This window comes from Epinephelus moara, chromosome 1 (assembly GCF_006386435.1).
Source record: "Epinephelus moara isolate mb chromosome 1, YSFRI_EMoa_1.0, whole genome shotgun sequence".
NCBI classification, from domain to species: Eukaryota; Metazoa; Chordata; class Actinopteri; order Perciformes; family Serranidae; genus Epinephelus; species Epinephelus moara.
The window spans coordinates 19,307,168-19,326,421 of NC_065506.1; the positions used below are offsets into that span (position 1 = coordinate 19,307,168).

Consider the following 19,254-nt stretch of genomic DNA (forward strand, 5'->3'; position numbering starts at 1 on the left):
TATCTTTGGTTTGTCTTTATCAAAAAATTTAAAACTGGATTTGAAATCAAGTTAAATCTAGAGGTGATTTCAGTGTGCCCAGAATACAGTAAGCGGTTTTTACTTTTCAACAGTCCATCACATTGTGTTTGCTGGCTTAAAACCACAGAAAATAATTTCATTGAAGTTGAATTTGCTTCGTTCGTGCAGTTTATAATGTTAAGGTCAAATATGTTCTGATGGACCTTCAACCTTCTCTCACACTCAGAAATATCAGTCATATTCATTTCTGTTCTATGCTATCTGACAGTTGTGCTACACATCTCCATGTGCTTAGCCACAGCACTGTATGTCACGCAGGACATATTATCGACAAAAGCTTTTCATTTTGTTGCTTTTTAAAATGTCCCCTTTATTGACAGGTGTTACTTTGAAACAAATGCAGCACATAATACTACTGAAATAATAAATGTCACTTGAATTATAAGTTATGATTTCAGCATGTGATTTTATTATGGAAGATATATGCAGACCTCACTCTGTATCTGTCCGTGACACAGCATGAGAGAAATGAAGAGTTGCTACAGGTGTGATAACACTCTAAATATTGTGAAATGGTAATTTCTAAACCATTATTGAAATTGTTTGTATTAAAACAACAACAAAGAGACAGTTGCTTGATTTACATTTGCTTGAAAACACTGTTTCCCATTTGGACGGTCATCTACTGGGAATCAAGCGCTGTTTATGATGACTCAGAGTTGTCTGTAGTGTGCCAGTTTGGATTTCGTTTGTTGGAAATAAAAGCAAAACAAAACAAAAACAAACATTGCTCTATTATACAGGAGTTGGTGGAAACAGTAGCCATCAATTCCCCACCTTTCCATATTGCCACATATTTTTAATACACACCAGTCAACACAATAACTGAAATGCTCAGCAGTGGGTTGAATTATTTACGCATGTGTATGTTATGCTTTGATATCCTGAAAAAAATGCAATGTCTTCCACTATAAACTTGAGCTATAAATTTTCATAAAAAGCCAAAACACAACCGAAGTGTGTTTGTGTGTCACTTTTGGGAACAAACAAAGGTTACAGACAAAACATTTTAAGATTCCACAGTGTCTGTTAATTTGCAGCTGATGTATGTCCAAATGCAATGACAACAATGGTTCCCCCTGTTACTACTGCCATTCACATATGAGGCAATATGACGAATGAGTTGACAGTTAGCACGGTGAAATGCCATGCACACCGATGCTTAATGAGATTTCTAAAATGTATTTAGTACTACATGGTTAACGTACTGACCCCACAGTGTGCTGCTTTGATGCTGAGTAACGCTCATGATACTATACAACCTAAGCTGATATAAATACCACATGTAGCCCTTGGCCACATCGCCTGGTGGGATTGGAGGTGTTGCAACGGATGCCTAAAAACAAACACTTTTGTTATGTTGTGTTTTGGGGAAAAAATAACAGAGGCATTTTGAGGAGATTTTAAAAAGAAAGAAACATTTTCAGCTCAGAGTATATGATTGCAGAATGAACAAGCTACATTTACAGGAAAGCATGTCACTCAAATTCTCCATTCAGGTGCAGCCTGCCATCAGGTGCACTCATTGCACCAAAGTAGATTCATGGCAGACATAAAGCTAGGGATGCAGGGACATCTTATCATAGACTATTGTCAGTGGAGCTTCACAGATTTGTCCAACATGCCTTACACAGCTTTGAGTATGCTAAAAGCTGGTGATGACACAATATGATGCTCTACACATACAGTAACCATTAGTGCCAGATTAACATGGACACTGCCACTCACACCAGACTGGGGCAAATCAAATAGGCACATTATTTCTCTGTTATGTACTATTTCTGATTATAAAATCATTAATGCTATTTGTAGCGACCCAAATTATGAAAAACTTTAAAAAAAGAAAGTGCAATGATCAAACAAACATGACATGACAAAGGCAAAAGTACACAAGGACTGATTCACATGTAATGCACGTGTTAATGAAGCACATCAGCATACACAAGTAGATCAGATACTGGATCAGGGTGAGTGGTGAAAATGGAGCTCTCTTGAGTTGCAGCACAATGCAACAATACGCTCTCTCACATGAAAGATTAAAATAGCTACAGCTTTAATTATGGAGTTCTTATAAATGGTGAATACACTGGTTATTATAAATCATAACTGACAAATCATGAAAGAAGTACCCATGTATTTTGGACAAGATGTTTCTTTTTTTCTGCCATCTTAAATGCAATCATAAACTATTGTATATAGAGCTATAGATATGAGTATTGCTTAACTTTAACAATCATATCTATGTGATTATGAAAAACTGTTTACGCTACAGACATTCAACGTTAATTAAACAATGACAGAGAATCTGATATGCAATCCACGCTGCACACCCGCCAGATACTGACAATCTTCATCTTTCACTCGTGTGAAAGAAGTGTATGGGAAATTCATACGTGACATTCAATAACCTGTGGAGGAAGAAGTATTCAGCTGAACTTCAGGCTCCGTTCTGCTCTCCCATACCATGCTGTGTTTTTCTCTACATTAGAGACATGTCCGGCTATTCTGTTGTGGTTGATAAATCCGGAACATCTGAGTCATGATGTCCAGGGATGGGAAGTTCATGGTAAGGGAGCAGAAATGTGAAAATTGCATCTACCATCCATTGTTTTCCGTCCGGTTCATTCACAGATGAGACATGTATTTGAGGCAGAGGGTGAGCTGAGGGCCTGGTTGTGATGTCAGCAAGGAAACTGTGTGTTTGTACGTGTGTGTGTGTGTGTGTGTGTGTGTGTGTGTGTGTGTGTGTGTGTGTGTGTGTGTGTGTGTTCAGTATGTGCCAAGAAAAGTTGAGGTTTCTATCCAGGTGGCTTGGGTCATCCTCGCATTTCCCTCCTCGCGCTCAACTCAGGTTCTGGATCACAAATCGTCTTCTCTTCTTCTCATAAATATTAATATAATACTTTATTAACCATTGCCCTTGACCCTTGTAACGTCATAAACAAAACAAAAACAAAAAAGCAAAATATCAAAAAGGTATAGGTCTGACAAATTGCAACATCACATAATAAGTAGAATAAAACCCAAAGGATCAGCAGAGGTTGTATAAATGTTGTGCTTCTTTAATTTCACTTTGTAAAGTCCTCCACTGTCCTAGTTGTGTTTTAGTTTAAACTTTGTTATATTTAATATATATAGAGATAAATGTACACGTATAATCCGCACTGAGGTTCGTCTCTTGTGGCAAGCAGAGGGCAAGCAGAGAGGCTACCAGGAGCGCACTTCTTTATCCCTCTGTCTCTGGTTCGTCCTTTCCTCAGCATTCATTCGTTTATTCATTCATTCATTCATCAGTGTTTTTTCTCTTCGTCCGTCTCTTTGTCATTCAGTAGCTCCCATGGTCCCAAAGGTTGGGACTGAAGGGAGACGGTCTTTGTGGAAAAAGAAGGATTTTACCCACTTTCTCCTTTTCACTCCTTCACTTTCTTCCTGGAATCCCTGTTCCCTTGTTTTATTCCCTCAGGTCCTTTGTCATCTTTGGTAGAGTGTCCGACACTTTGGTGTGTCTGGGGAATAGGGTGGAGGGGCCGTTGAGGGAGTGGAGATACATGAGAGGGTGCATGTATGGATGAGGGAGGTTGATGAAGGAGAGGAAAAGGTGACAAAGTGACACGCTGACATGGATAAAGTGTATCTAATCAGATTAATAGTGACAAAGGAGAGAAGTGAAACTCGACTGTCAAAGATCATTAAGTATGTTCACTTTAAATACAGTATGCTCGTCAGTTGGTTATACTGAGTGTCTTGGGGGGGTAAATGTTCAAAGAAAGCAGAGGAGGAGAAACTAGACAAAGACATTGTGTTACCATTTATCTAAGCAAGAAGGATGAAATGGATGCATGAAGGATAGAGAGACATCGAGTGGAGAAGGACAGACAGTCAGGGAGACATAAGTAGAGGAAAGGACAGGGAGAAGGGTAGAGAGAGAAGTATAAGAGCGCAAGTCAGGGCAGTGTCTGTCACTACAGACAGGTGGCATCGCAGGAAGTGCTCATCATCTGTAGAGTAGCGACAGGAAGCAGGAGAGGCCAAAGGTCAGCCAGCTGGCCAATGGGAGTGAGTGTGATCCACCAATCAGAACTACGGGGGAAAAAGAAGAGAGTCTTATTAGTTCAAACGTAAAACACTTACAGACACCTGGCTCTGCTGTTTATTCATGACTTTAAAAGGTTTTATAGTTAAGTTTCCTCAGACACATGAAGCTTACTCACTCTCCACCGTTCCATTTTTGTAACACACTCCTGTAATTACAGGCGCACCGAACAAACGTGAGTGCTTTGTACACTCTAGCAATTTATTAATACAAGAAAAAAGATTGCCTTTTATCACTGACTGATGTTACATTTTACATTTGCTTTGTGACTGTCAGGGTTCAACAGTTAATTCACATTTTAATAAACAGCTCAGAGTAAGACATGTAGTCTGCTGTTGGATTGCATTTCATTTGAAGGTGTTGTGACACTGCCACAAAGGTGAGGGGAGAGACATGTACAGTATTGTTAGAGGGTTCCTGAGTAGAACAGCCTTCAAATATACTGTGACTAGGCTCGTTCAAGATGAACGAGTGCAGGCAGCTGCAGCAGGAGGCGGTGACAACAAGCTGCGGTCAAGTCAGTCAATTAAAGAAATGTTAGATCAGGTGAGAGCCAGGGGTTTCCCATCATGCTCCAGGTCTCGCAGTCAGTGGAGAGCAACCGCAGCGCCTGGCTCTGAAAACTGCAGCTGCCTTGCTCTTGCAAGATTATCGCTGTCCACTTTTTGAATTTGCGCAGGCCTGGCTCATCTCGAATGAGCCTAATGTGCCTTGCCCTGTCTCCTTCTCGCCCTTGCTGCACACAGGTGAAGGGGCGTGGCCTTTGGGAACGAAGAGGAATTGTTTGGGGAGGGTTTTTTGATTTTGTTTGCCGAGAACAGGAGGCCGGTGGTGGAAACCAGACAGCCCGGGTTGGGAAAAAAAAAACAATAAATAGATTCTTGCTTTTGGCGCTTGCCGGGTGTGTGGAGGATAGAAAAGTACTGAGCAAACTAACAAGTAGGCCCTGATTGTTTCTTTTATGGATTTACCCCTGGTGAGTTTGATTCCTTTTTTTGGGGGGATATATATTTTATTTTTTTTGCAATGCATTGTTTTCACCTGGTTCCTATTTTTTCATTTTAAACAGTGGATATTGGACATTTCTTCCTCACTTGGATTATCTTAAATTGAACAAAGGAGATAATTATTAAAGCTGATATCCTCAGATTATCTTTTTTTCTCCTATATTTTCATTTGGGGAGGGGAATAATATATAAATAAATCATGTTTGAGCCTATTTAAGTTTCCTTTAGTACATTCTTCTACTGGTGTCAGTAGGGAGCCGAGGGCAGGCCCCTTATTTTGTCCACCCTCCTTTAACCAAGTTAAAGTTATCACTGTAAGTTTTGACTTTAACTCATTACAAAGCTATAAAGGTACGCTGATTGTTGTAGTATACTATGCAGGATTGTTGGTTAGACGCTCAGCAATGGTAATGAAAGCAAAACCCAGATACACTCTGGTTTGGCATTTCACTTTAATCTATTTGCATTTTTTTGGATGCCTGCTGCTTACAGTCTGGCACCTGGTTGCTACCTTTTAATAAAGCTCTGATCTCACCCGAGCACTGTGGGGGTACACTCCTATAAACACCCCCAATACAGAAAATAAAAAGAAAATGAGAGAATACAGGCCGAGGGCAGAGTCTCTGCAGAAAAATACAGGGCATATTGAGAGTGATTATTTCTATATGAGTCTATAAATTATTTTTTTTTTTTAGGAAAATCCTGCATTGTATATTGTATCTTTAAATTGAAAGATATGTGGACATTAATATAATTATCCACTTCATTGTTAATTTTATCAATGATCGAACAATAAAACATCTATAAAACATACATCTGGGTCACCTTTCACTCCCTAAATGCACTGTATACAGTGTATATCAAACCAATGGTGTAAAGATGACATAATTCTTAGTCCCTCGTAAACTGCATTTAATAAATAGCAGGCTAACCTTGACATTACATTAACCACCGGCTAAGTAGAACTGTACATGTACATATTTATCTCTTTGGCCTGAGGCTGTCTTTAAGCCGGGGGCTGACTGCAGAGGCATGTGAAATGAAAAAGCCCTGGTGTGGCAGCGAGTTTACACTTTTCTTTTGTGTAACGAGGAGCATCTTTTGAACAATACCAAACCGTGTTACCGATGTTGAAAGCAGGAGGAGGGTTGTAGAAAAATGGATCTGTGTTTTATGATCTCACGTGGAGGAAAGAGACTGTCAGGGAAGAAAGAAAGAGTTGAGTGGAGAAGAAGGATGGGGAAAGAGACAGAGCCAAGAACGAGGGGGCGGATGAGTAAACAAGTGAAAGAAACAGAGAGATTCACCATTGAGATTCTACTCTTCGTCATGACAGCTTTGAGATTTTAATGAGAAAAAGAAGTTGCAATTGATGTCATCATCACCAATATGTGATGGATTGTTTTCCTTCGATTCTTCCCCCCCCCCTGCACGTTGTTATTGTTTGTGCGCAGTCAGGAGATGAAGCACACACATCTTCTATGAGGTGTGATTTGGTTGTTCAGAACCCTTCCGCTGATAAGACTTCAGATCATCTCAGATTTCCTATTTATTTTCTTTTCTGTGAAAATCTTACAGTCCCACACAGGAGCAGTGTACAGTACAAAAATACACTCCTTCCCTTCTTTGCCATACATACTCACTCTCACGCGCACTCTCTCTTTTACTGTATGCACAGCATCACAAAAATGCAGCAACAAATTAAGCAGCATGCATGCTGCTCAAAGACACTTTCATAAATAAGAAGTAGGTATTGTATTAAAAAGATCAATATGATTTCATATCAAGGGTCCATCCTCCAGGCAGAAAATCAATATTTATAATAAAGCTTTGATCCGTACGCAGCAGACACACACACTCCCACACACATATACACAAAGATTCCTACGATATAGTTTGCAGGCAACAGATTGAAGTGGAACATGGTGTTTTACATCTCTCTATCTATCTGTTTTTCTCTCTCAACCCATCCTATCGCCTCTCTCTATGCGAAGTCATGTAGGGAGTAGGATTGTTTATTTCAGTGATTGCGAGTAAGTGATACAGGTCTATACATGGATGATATAATGGATTACTATGGCTGTATACCATTTGTGTGTGTAAGTATACGTGTGTGTGGTGGGTGGTTTCATGTGTGTCACAGTAAAGATGGTGTACAGGCATTTTAATCCACTCACATAAATCAGAGCTTCTAAACCTGCTTCTTTGTGCTGCACTTGTGCTGCAACCAACAAGAAAATGATTGTCTCTTCAGCTAACAGTCTCTTTATGATCACAGGAAGTTAAACTTTTAAAATTACTACAGAGACTGTCAGTGTCAATGCCAATTAGATCCTGCTGTGCTACTTCTATTAATAAAATACATTAAAGGAGCTCTAGACAATATTCAGAGTGAATCTACGGTATGATTCAGAGGTTGTGTGCACACAGCTCTCAACATGGAGGTAGCTGAGCTGGCGGCTAGCAGCTAACGGTGCTAACTGAGCAAATAGTACTAACAACAGCTTCTGTGCTGACAGAGCCAATGGGGGAAACCAGAGGGTGGCTGCTTCACTTCTGCAACAATGCCGTCCCAGAATCAGCTGTATTCTTATGAGTGCAGTGCAGAGCGATTAGTGGGATACTAGTGATGGGTGTTTTTTTTTGTTTTTTTTTCATTTTACAGTTCCCATGTAGTTCCCTCCAAGTTGATACAGGTAAATTTATTGAACCTTCCAAACCTTATGATACATTTTGCAAGATATGGCAGCAATTCAATTTAAAATACTGTAAGTTTACATCAATAAAGCTTATGTTCATTTTAATGCATTTCCACATCCCATGTAGACCATGTAAGCCTCTTTGAGGGCAAGTTACCTCAGCAGCCTTATGCTGCATTCACTGGTGTCATAAAAATCTGAAAAAATTTGTCTCCCAGCATTTTTCGTGGCTCACCTGATGTGCTCTGTATTATTAACGTGTTGTTTAAATGCCCTGAGCAATAAAATACAACACATCCTCTTTATAGCGTCCATGTTGTTTCCACATTACAACTTAAACCTCATTAAAGGGAAATTTCGGTTTATTTCAACCTGTCTCCTATCGTCCTAAATTTGTTTCAAGTGACTAGTGATATAAAAATAATAGTTAGCATGTTAGCCATTAGCCTAGATACAGCCGGGGCGCATAGTAGCGTCAGACCTGTTAAAACGTAGGTGAAAGGGCATACTTCAAGTGCAAAGTTAGTCCACTAAACAATCTTTTTTTCCACAAAGACCGCCTCATATCGTTAGGATAAATGTCAGAGAACATATAGAAAACGACATGTAAACGTGTTGCCTTACCTTACCGCTGTGGTGCCATGTTTGTTTACCATCTAGCTCTGCTTTCCAAAGCGCAGCCGAAATATATCTCGCCAGCTCTAGATAAAGCCCAGCTGGATACTAACGTTACTCCAGGTGGAGGTGTCTCGTCCTCAGTCACATCCAGACCTTGAAAATAAGGCTGCAACCGCTCCCATTCCTTGCAACAGAGGCATTCCTCTTCTGTGGGCACTGGGGCACAGCATTCACAGGTACACCACCAATCTCCAGAGCTACGCAGCCTTGCAGCAGCCATTCCTCCTCTCTCGTCCTCTACCTGTTGCGCCTCTCTCTCTCTCCTCCTCCGTTCTTCAATTTCACGAAGCTCTTCGTCAGTGTATTCTGGCTCAAATAAATAAGGGCGGCCATCAAACTCTGCAAAATCAAATTCCTCCTCCACAAAGTCGAAGTCTGGCAAAAAGTCAGCCATTATTCTATAAATCTTTCATAAAATAAATGAATGAACTTTTCAGGCTACTGTCCGGTTCTGCCTTCCAGCTGTTGCTGCTTGTTCTCGCGAGATTTCAGGCACGGTATGAGATCGCTGCTTGTTCTCGCGATATTTCGGCCGCGCTTTGGAAAGCAGAGCTAGATGGTAAACAAACATGGCAGCACACCGGTAAGGTAAGACAACATGTTTACATGTCGTTTTCTATGTGTTCTCTGACATTTATCCTAACGATATGAGGCGGTCTTTGTGGAAAAAAAAGCTTGTTTAGTGGACTAACTTTGCACTTGAAGGTATGCCCGTTCACTTACGTTTTAACAGGTCTGACGCTACGGCTGTATCTAGGCTAACATACTAACTATGATTTTTATGTCACTAGTCACTTGAAACAAATTTAGGACGATAGGAGACAGGTTGAAATAAACCGAAATTTCCCTTTAACATACTAAACCTGGAAGAACCATCCAAGGAGCACATGAATGCACCATTGGCCTTGGCTTGTGGAGGTCTTGACGAGAGTCCAAATTAAATGGCCCTTGTTCATTTACAAACACCCTACTGTGCGGATTATAGAAAAAAGAGAAGACGACACTTCTTTCATCTCACAAACCAGTGTAATTCTTTCAACCATTAACGTAGCGGGCTCCATAGAAACACCATCCTCCTCTGTATCTGTGACTTCAAGTTCCTCTACCTACAGCCCAGGATTGTATCAGTGTCTGCAGCTTGCAGAAAAAAAAAATCACAAAATGCGGTGAATTACGCTCTTGGTTTGTTTGTGTTTTCCTCTGCCTCCAGTCGGTCTTTTTCCTGAGACAACACGACATCTAACAGGTTTAAGTAGCAAGCTGACCGCTCTAATGCTATTTATGGAATATAACTATTCTCGTCAGGTATTCCAAGCAACATGGGGTAAAAACTGATAAATAATTATGTTTTTATAGCGTACAGTAAAACATCTAACTCTTGCTAAGCTATCTATATGTTATTTAATTCATAAAAATATAATCTGACCGCAATCGATTTGTCATTCTTCCTGGGCAAGCAGAATACGTCCCACCTAAAGAGAATGTTTCACTCACTAGTTCAAAAGTGTAGCTGCTAGGCTGTCTGAACTGTAGTCCGATTCAATCGCATCTTGTTCACTCACAGGCAGTGTGAGCGATACCCTACAGTAACTGCCAGTGGAAGGAGGGATTCATGAGCACTCGGATGTTGGACAGGCTGACCCGGTGCATATTCAAAAAGATTTGTTCATTTATTTTTGACCTACTATGGGATACACACACAGGACTCACATGCACTAACATGCATGCTCAGCCAGATCGTCTACCACAACAGAAAAACAGAGAAGCTCAGGTGACATCACACACAAAGGTAGCATGACTTTACCAATACTCCACTACATCTTTACATAGCCAGTAGTTGTTGGCTGCTATATTAATGCTCTGAATATCATATAGTGCTCCTTTTAGCAAGTTTTGAATTAATTTTGTATGACTCCTGGTTTCACATATTTATTAAGTTCCCACCATATGATGCATGAGAGCCACGTGATGGAAGAGCAACGAAGAAATAAGGAGGAAACTCCTTCATTGGAGAAAAGACAATGCAGTAAAACGTAAAACAGACAAGCTCACTTTCCACCACCTCTTCTCTGAACACACACAGCTGAGCCAGGTAGAGCTCTGTGATTTATGCAGGTGGAGTTGCATCAAACATGTCAGAGGCACCATACTTTATTTGTGGAGGACTGTAGGATACCAGTCCCCCCGTGTGTTAACCTGGAGTCAGCGTGTGTGCATGAGTGTAAGAATGCATATACTGCAGCTGTCAAATATTTGTGAGCATCCTTGTGCATATAGTATATGTGCTTTCATATATAGTTAATCTGAAAACATGGATGCACACGTACATGTGTAAGTGAGTTTGTATGCAGTGTGTGTGTGTGTGTGTGTGTGTGTGTTCGTGTGACACATTCAATGTGTCGGCTGGGTGATGCTGCCAGGCTCACCTACTCTGTGTCTACATCCTGTGACACGCTGGAAGTAGCAGCAAAGTGTCATACTGTGCACTCTGGATCAGAAACACACTGATTCTCTTTCTCTCTCTTTCTCTCTCTCTCTCTCTCTCTCTCTCACACACACACACACACACACACACACACACACACACCTAGCCATATGACAGTTTATTGATCAAAGCTTCTATTGATGTTATTTGTGGCTTTGTACTTGTGTATTCAAAAGCACTATCTCACCATGCGTGTCTGTTTTAAGCTATTTGTCACTTAATTAGCTTATCTATCTATCTATCTATCTATCTATCTATCTATCTATCTGTCTGTCTGTCTGTCTGTCTGTCTGTCTATCTATCTATCTATCCACCTGTACTTGTATAAAGACAGCCTAACCCATGGGAAGTGACCTTATAAGGCTCCTTCCTCTTCTGTATTAGAGTCCGTATTAAGTGTAATTTGTGGTATGCTCTAAGTGACTTTGCATTTTCCTTGAACTCATATTCATTTTGATTTCATCATACCTTTCAATCACGAGTTGAGTTTAATCCGTCTCTAATCCTCACTTTACCTCACAAACTCCATGGTGGCAAAATCTGTACTCAAGACAGACGCATTTGTGTTTCTTTCGGTGGCAAAGACTCTTCAGTCGCCTGCCTGATAATAACCCATCTGTCTGCACTGTATGTCTCTGCCTTCACAAAACCGCAGGACACGCGTGCGCACGCGCACGCGCACGCGCACGCGCAGAGAGCTCAAGAGCTTTCCTCTTCCTGTTTACACCTTCATCCATTATTCACTCCATCCGCCAGTTCCTTTACATGCACATGTGCAAGATCGCACACATACGCAGACGTCTCACAACTGGGGGTTGCAGAAGAAGAAGAAGTAGGTAAAAGCAGGGTTTTAATAATTCACTTTCGCATTTATGCTGTTTTGTGTTGTTTCCATGGCTCTAATGTTGTCTTTGTAGTAGATCCTAACAATAAAACCATGTTGCTGCATGAAACCTTTTGTACTAAAACTCTGTGCACATGACAAACTGCATGTCTATCCTTCCTGGAAGTGGATCCCTTCTCTGTTGTTCTACCTGAGCTTTTTCCCTTTGCATTCCATTAAAAGGTATGTATGGGAGTTCTCTTTCCAAATTGAGGGTGCAGTATGCTGTACAGATGGCAAGGTCATTCCCCATGTTGGACTATAGCCGTGTCTCAGTTCAGGGGCTGCAGCCTTTGAAGGATGCGAAATAGGACGGTCTGGTCTGCGAAGGATTTGCTGGTTGCATCACCAGTTGTTCTCGCCCCGACCCATTGGCGTTCCTGTTACCTAGCAACCAGCTGCACTTGGCGAAAGAAAGAGTAAGCTATAAGTTAGTTTGCCCTAAATCATGGACCCAGAGATTCTTATTATGTATTTTTTTTTAATTGAACACTTGAGGAGATGATTCTCCACTGAAGACTCTGCCATTTGATATATATCAGGCTGATGGAGGACTGTTTTCAGGTAAACTTATCAAATCAAGATCGTTTAAGCTGTGTGCTTAAACTAATAGTTATGTTAACCTGTAGCTATTTACAACTGTTAATTAACTTAACTTAATATAAAATTGTTACCCGTGTGCAATGCATCTTGGGATAGGCTGGGCCATGAAGGATTTGTCCATTGCATCCTGCAAATTCTGGGAAAGAAGGCTGCATTACTCAACCGCATTTGAACAAGCCTTTGAAATTGGACAGCCTTGGTAGCGCCGATGTGACACAATGTTCTTCTTCTCAACATTAGTCACTCAATTTGTGCTTAACAAATAGGCCAATTATCATACAAACTTAAAGGCTGTAAAATGTAAGATTAATTTCCAGTAAAAGTGAGTCCACTATACAGAGGCCGATGCCAAGACAACATGAAATACAAATTAACTGGCGGAACAATGGTTAAAAGATCAGTTGTGTATTGTACCACAGTAATGGCCATTACATGGTACAATACACGTTTGATTCTTGTTCAGTTTCACAGTTTAAGTGTCCTCATTTCACCTAACAGCAATGGCACTGTGCAATAAGAGAACGGTGCCAACTAGCTGTTGTTGTGCATGTCTGTAGACAGAGGGAATGCAATGAAGGCTATTATGAGAATTTAATGATGTTTATGCGCTGTGTGTGTGTGTGTGTGTGTGCATCCGTGTTTGTATGCAAGTCTTGGCTGGCAGAGGGCAGCTTTTACTGTAGTTAAACTGCTGGCAGGTTTTAGTTTCATATTCTCTTTCTTCTTGCAGTTCTTGGACCTGTTCCCTCTCTCTCTCGCTCTTTCTCACAAACACACACACACACACACACACACACACACACACACACACACATACACTTTCGGTCACTCTCCGTCTTTGACCTTTTCTCTATCGCTGTCTCCACTCCACACCCCTACCCTTTAGGCTATTTGAGTATCTCTCCACACGCTTACATGGACATGCACTCATTCTCTGTAACTCACTTGTTTTTCTCCCCAGTTCACCCTCAAGGCAGAGTGGACCGTCACAAACAGTATTTAAAAGTAGCAAAATACTATTCTGGTATTCTATTTATGGGCAGATAGCTTGGCTTGACTTGTCGAGCATGTCAGCATGAGCGGCGGGGAGAAATTATGGTATGGAGTAAAACAACTCTCCCAGCTCCTATTGGAGCCAGGTGAGTCACTCCTTTCCTCGCTGCACAGACATTCCCGTCTCTGTCATTCTCCTTCACTCATGCTCTTTTTTAAATCCGTATCATTACATACTTCCTCCCTCTCTCTTTCTCTCTTTCTCTCTAAAGGCTGAATAACAGAAGCTCTTAAAGATGAGGAGCAGTGCAGCAGAGGTATATAACAGTGAACAGAAGGTAAGAGGGAAAGAGACAGGATATAATGAAGGAGGGTGTGGAGGAGGCAGCGGGGGTGTGGTGTGGAAACATAGAGGATGAAGAGATAGAGGGGAATGTGAAGTAAATAAAACGATATAGGCAGAAGAGGGACCGTAAATGACGACGAAGCTTCCAAATCGCCTCCATGCCGGTGCCCTGTGGTGTCCACTTGTCATCGTACAGCCCCCACACTGACAACATTTTCTCTCCGTGCAATATTCCCACACATCCCACATTTTTATACTTTAAATGCCTCTACATTTATTCCCTCCTCTGCTGCCCCTTGATTTATTTCTTTTCAGTTCAGCTCAGTTTTTCAAAGCTCTCTTTAGTGGGCAATTTGTTAATTTTTAACAAGGGGGACGGACTCGACTTTTATCCCACTTCTCTGATTGTTGTCTTTTGTCTCTTCTCCTGTGTGTTTATCTCACTCACTCGAGACGCACTCATGAACTGTAAAAACTATGGATGTGGCTCCTGTGACATTACCCAGTGGTTTGTGGACTCTGGTTCTGAAGCCTCGAATCTGGCATTTCAGCTGTTGCCATCTTGGTGTTTTGGAGCCAGAGATGACCATATTTGCTTGAGAGGCTGGCGTTGTGGAGGAGCAAGGGGTGCATCTGACTGAGACTGAGGACACTATCGGCAGACAGTCTGTCACTCAAGCTAGCCCGCCCTTAATTTTGCGTAACTTTAAGCCTTAATAAAATGTAAATGATTGAGTGATATAAAAATTCCCTCCCTGCACGGTGCTCATAACGGAAGAAATTAGCTTTTGAGGCCAAAACAGTTTTTGGACCAGGCTGTAAGTTGGGCATTTTAACATGGGGGTCTATGGGGACTGACTTGCTTCTGGAGCCTCAAGTGGAAGTTCAAAGAACTGCAGTTTTCATTCCCATATACTCGGACATTCTCTGCCTGGACGTTCATTGAAATGCATTACAGAAAGTCAGTTTTGTTCGGTTTTATGAGCTTTTTCTGAGATTTGAAGTTTATAAATGGTCTAACGGTGTGCATGGGGTACATGCAACCCCGACACAAGGTATCCTGAGAGGCTGGGCGACGGGGTGTATTTTTTACACTTTCCTAAACCACATCTCAACGGAGAAAAGTGTCTCCTTTGGACAAAGTTGTGCTGTAAGGTTAGACCACAACATCAACTCAACGTGAGTAAGATTAACAAGGATGTCTACATCTGTTTTAAGGTAAGTCAACATTGTGTTTGAGGCAACAAATTGTCACTTTGCTGGAAAGAAATATAAAGTTATCTTTAACATCTCTAGCTAACGTTAGCTAAAGTTAGCCTAACATTAGCTCCTAGCTGCATTGTTCATCATGTCACCTTGTTCGCTGGGAGTTCATTAGCCTATTTTGTTCTAGTTTTGTACTTTGGTGATCGTACATCATTGTTAGCTGTTGTCCAAAGGGCTCTAGTTAAGCTAACGTTAACTTCTGGAGCTTAGCTTCATGAACTTATCTGTAATCACAGAGATAACAAAGGCAAACGTTATGCTGAATGATTCAGTGTAAATACTGCAGCACTAAACTAACAGAGAGACACTCGTGGTAAAGATGGTAAAAAGGCCGTTATCCTTTTCTCATATTATGAGCCAAAAACCTTAACTTCAGTGGCACTTTAACTTGTTGTCTTTGATGGCAACGGCAGCGAGATGCAGTTCACAAGCGTACACTGTGACCTGTAAATTGTGGCTTGTAATTTAAGCTTTTCATCGACCTTGTCAACAATAAAATGATGAATATGTCCCTCCAGTGTGTAGTTTAGGCCCTTTTGGTTACTTCTCAATGACATCTTATCGTTATGTCCCCAAAAAACATCAATTGCCTCCTGCGAAATGCCGTCTACTGTGACACCTGCCATAGCGCCCGGTCACTGAATGTTGATATTTTGTCCGAGTGAGTGTAGGGGGGTGTGGCTTAGCCGTAGGTCAATTGATCTGTGAGTTTCCTTGTCTCTTAAACCAGTGACACAAATGCTGTGCCAGTTAAAATAGAAACACTAGGTCAAAATTTAATAATTCTTTATAATTTATCAATTAAAGGTTTCAGTCCAGATAGAACGGCATATGGTTCCACAACCAGGGGAAAGAAAGGGATTGCAGGCCAACAAGGGCGACAAATTTTGGCCATTTCGCTTACAAGTGGGATGGTGTCTCTCCTTTTACCCCTCAAATAACCTACTGACTCTGTTTCAGCTTCTTAGCAAGTTCTTTATGGGCACATCAGCTGAAAACAGAAAGCTATCAACACTTTTTAGACGTTTCCGAATCATATTGCCTTCCTTATTTCAGTTCCTCCTACTGCGCCCGCACACATGGGCAAGGAATGAGGGGGGAATATTTAATCACAGATGCTTCTTTGTGTTTCTCTGGGTGTTTATGTCTATCTTACCTGTCTTACCTGCGCTGGCTACAGTGTTCTCCTGCTTGCACTTCCCAATGGTGATGGACACATCATCAATGGCAATATCCCCCTCGAAGCTCGGGCCTCGAATTCCTTCAAACACAATCTGTTTAGGGAAGACACAAAAAGACAGAAGGATGCTGGGTGAGTAAAGTATATACAATATATTGTGTATCAGGTGAGGCAAAAACACAGCCGCTGCACTGCTCAAACAAACTTGATTCAAACGTAACCAATGAGGATTTCTGTCTAAGTAACAGTTCTTACAGCAAGTAAATAAGATAACAATGTTTTCCATATATTTTAACATCTAAATAAAAAGGAAGTGTAATAATGAGACTCTTTCAATTCAGATTGAGCATAAAAGATCTCAGACTGGTCAAATGAATGAATTAAATGGCAATGCATTTGTGATTATGCTGAAACATTAATTAAACAAACAGCAGAGATAACAATATGCAGTACTCTTCGGTATTAAGTATTTAGAAGTTGCGTTCTTATCCCATAATCATTTGTGGACTCACAACAACAAAACCAAACAGGAGAGTCATCTGAAAACTTTCCAGGCGACTTCCCCATCTTAGCCACCAGCCATCTGGTTTTGACTGACAGCCTAATTACTGTGGTGTACCAAGGCACCCAGCTAATCAAAAACCAAGCGTATTCTGTGTGGAATATGGGGAGGGAAAAAGCAAATAAACAAGGAAACTTTGTTGCTCTGAAATAACAACAAGGCAACTCTCACGACTGTAGTTGTTATTGGCTTTAACTGCAGACTTTGGAGCTTTGTAATGTTTAATTTAATATATGATAGCCGAAGTGCTCGCTGTGTAATGATGTCTGAGGGATTTTCAATCCTACAGTAATAATGGCTCATTTGATCTGTTAAGTGGTTTCTACAGAAATGCGCTGGATTCTGAAAACGGTGCGTGGGCTGGCACATATAGCAGTGTTTTCATCTGCCATTCAGCCCCTGAGCAAGGCACTTAACCCTTCAAGCTATTCCAGACGTATACGGGAGCATGTGTGACTGTGTGTATGAATATGATGCTGCTGGAAACACTGCCTGCATACATGTCTGTATACATACAGTACATAACAGAGAGGGAGCAGGTGCATGCATGGAGGGGCGCCAAATATGCATGACTGGCCACCCTTTAAGATCTCCATCTGTTAAGACCAATGTGACCTGCCAGATTATCAACAGAGTATTTACAGTATAAACAAGCAGAATGGACCTGCCATCAATTTGTGTGTAAATATATCAAGCTGCTATACGAAGTGGGGGTTCACTTAACCCAGTTCTGACACGCCAAGGAGACAATCTGACCCAACTTCATGATCTGAGTCAATAAAAGGTGGAGAATGGCGGAGCAAACACCACGGTAACCATCTTGCACTGCATGGGCACTCTATTACCTGTGTTTTAATCTGCAAGTGTTGCTGTTGGTGCCAAACAGCGATGTCAGTTTGACATATCAAACAGAAATTCACAGGGCAGATACCTATAACCTATTCATTGCCACGGACAAGGAGCAGCATGGCTGTGTGCATGTGAAGTAATTTCTCCAGCTCACCTCTGCAGCGTAATCTTGAAAAGCCAAGTTAAAGGTGAATAAAAAAAGGATGGTGGAAATTGATAATTCTTTAAATGTTCCTAGTTGGCTCAACCTCCTGCTCCGTTATGATCGCTCTTCCTCAAGAATCGACAAATATTTTTCGTCTGCCTGTGCGACCTCTTCCGCAGTAATCAGCACACACTACAGGGCACGCCCTAACTCTTCTTCTAACCCCCAACAAACTTGCAGATGTGCATATACACAAGTAGCCTTAATAATTTGCTGCTGTTTCTCTGTGTCCCGAACTGTCCTCCAAATAGAGAGCTCAATCAGTTACATTCATAAAGGGGAGAGAAACACAAAAGCAGTTCCACCTCTTTCCCACTTGCTTTCCAATGTAGCCCCGAGCCAGAGATCTTCTTTGAATGAATAAATAAAAATAATTAGGAGAACCTTGAAACTGATTGGGTGGTATGGAGGGAGAAATAAAGGAGGTGCAGCAGCACAGGCTGAATGGGTTTAGCTGGTCGGCTCATTTGTGCAAAAGGGTTATTTGAATTACTAGGCTGAGGGTAGCTGTGAGGGAAATTATGGGGTAGAGGGAAGAAACTAATTGGTCAAAAGGCCATGGTCGTCTAATTTATAAACGCCACAGTGCTGAATCTTCAGTGTGTGGCTGTGTTTAACATTTTGTTTTATTTATGTGCTTTCTTCAAGTCCTATTCTCTGCGTAAACTCTTGTCACTAATAGAACCAGTGTAGCACATGACGGGATCCCTGTAGGCAACAACAAACACACCTACAGTGGCACTTACCTGGAGCTATGCATGCCTGCCTCTGTGCAGCCGCAAGCACGACTGCATTAAACGAGTCGAAGCACAGACACCAGATTGTTGTATAATTAGACAGGATGAGAAAAATAATTGGGAAAAGGAAGCCCAGAGTCTATAACACCAGCCTTGACACACAAATATGCAGAACAACAGCACAAATAACCGACCTCCTACATAACAACACGATCGCACCGAGCATAATAATTCAAGAAAAAGGATTAAGATATCAAACAGAATGGCACAACACAAAGCAATGCAATATCCTGCCATGCAATGCAGGATGGCAACACAATGATTCCTAGTGTTTATTTTTTTCTGGAAAGGCTCAGGGAAACAGGCCTGTGACCTTTCGCTGAATGTTCACTGCTGACAGATGAAGCTGAAGTGTGAGTGGCGAGTGCCAGCAGTGCCTCTCACTTAAACATCACTGCTGGGCACTGTGCTGAGGTGAAGTATATCTTAAGTTTCTCAACCATGGGAGTGACAAGGTTACATGACACAGGGTCATGGAAAATTTCAGGACCAATACTGACAACTAATATCTGTCAGATATATTTTAG

The 19,254-nt window shown here is 41.3% G+C and overlaps 1 protein-coding gene across 3 annotated transcripts in view; it reads right to left on the reverse strand.

The window, feature by feature from the left end:
- Positions 1-209: 209 nt before the first annotated feature.
- The window catches only part of LOC126389817 (MAM domain-containing glycosylphosphatidylinositol anchor protein 1), a 234,891-nt gene continuing 215,846 nt past the window's right edge, over positions 210-19,254 (reverse strand). For 2 of the 3 annotated variants that reach the window (XM_050043756.1, XM_050043738.1), the window contains exons 17-18: positions 16,291-16,408; positions 210-4,161 (exon numbers count right to left, since the gene is read on the reverse strand). In XM_050043756.1, the coding sequence (XP_049899713.1) occupies positions 4,076-4,161; positions 16,291-16,408 (204 nt within the window). In that variant the 3' untranslated portion in view covers positions 210-4,075. The remainder of the gene's footprint in view (positions 4,162-16,290; positions 16,409-19,254) is intronic. The other variant, XM_050043748.1, reaches the window with a different exon arrangement.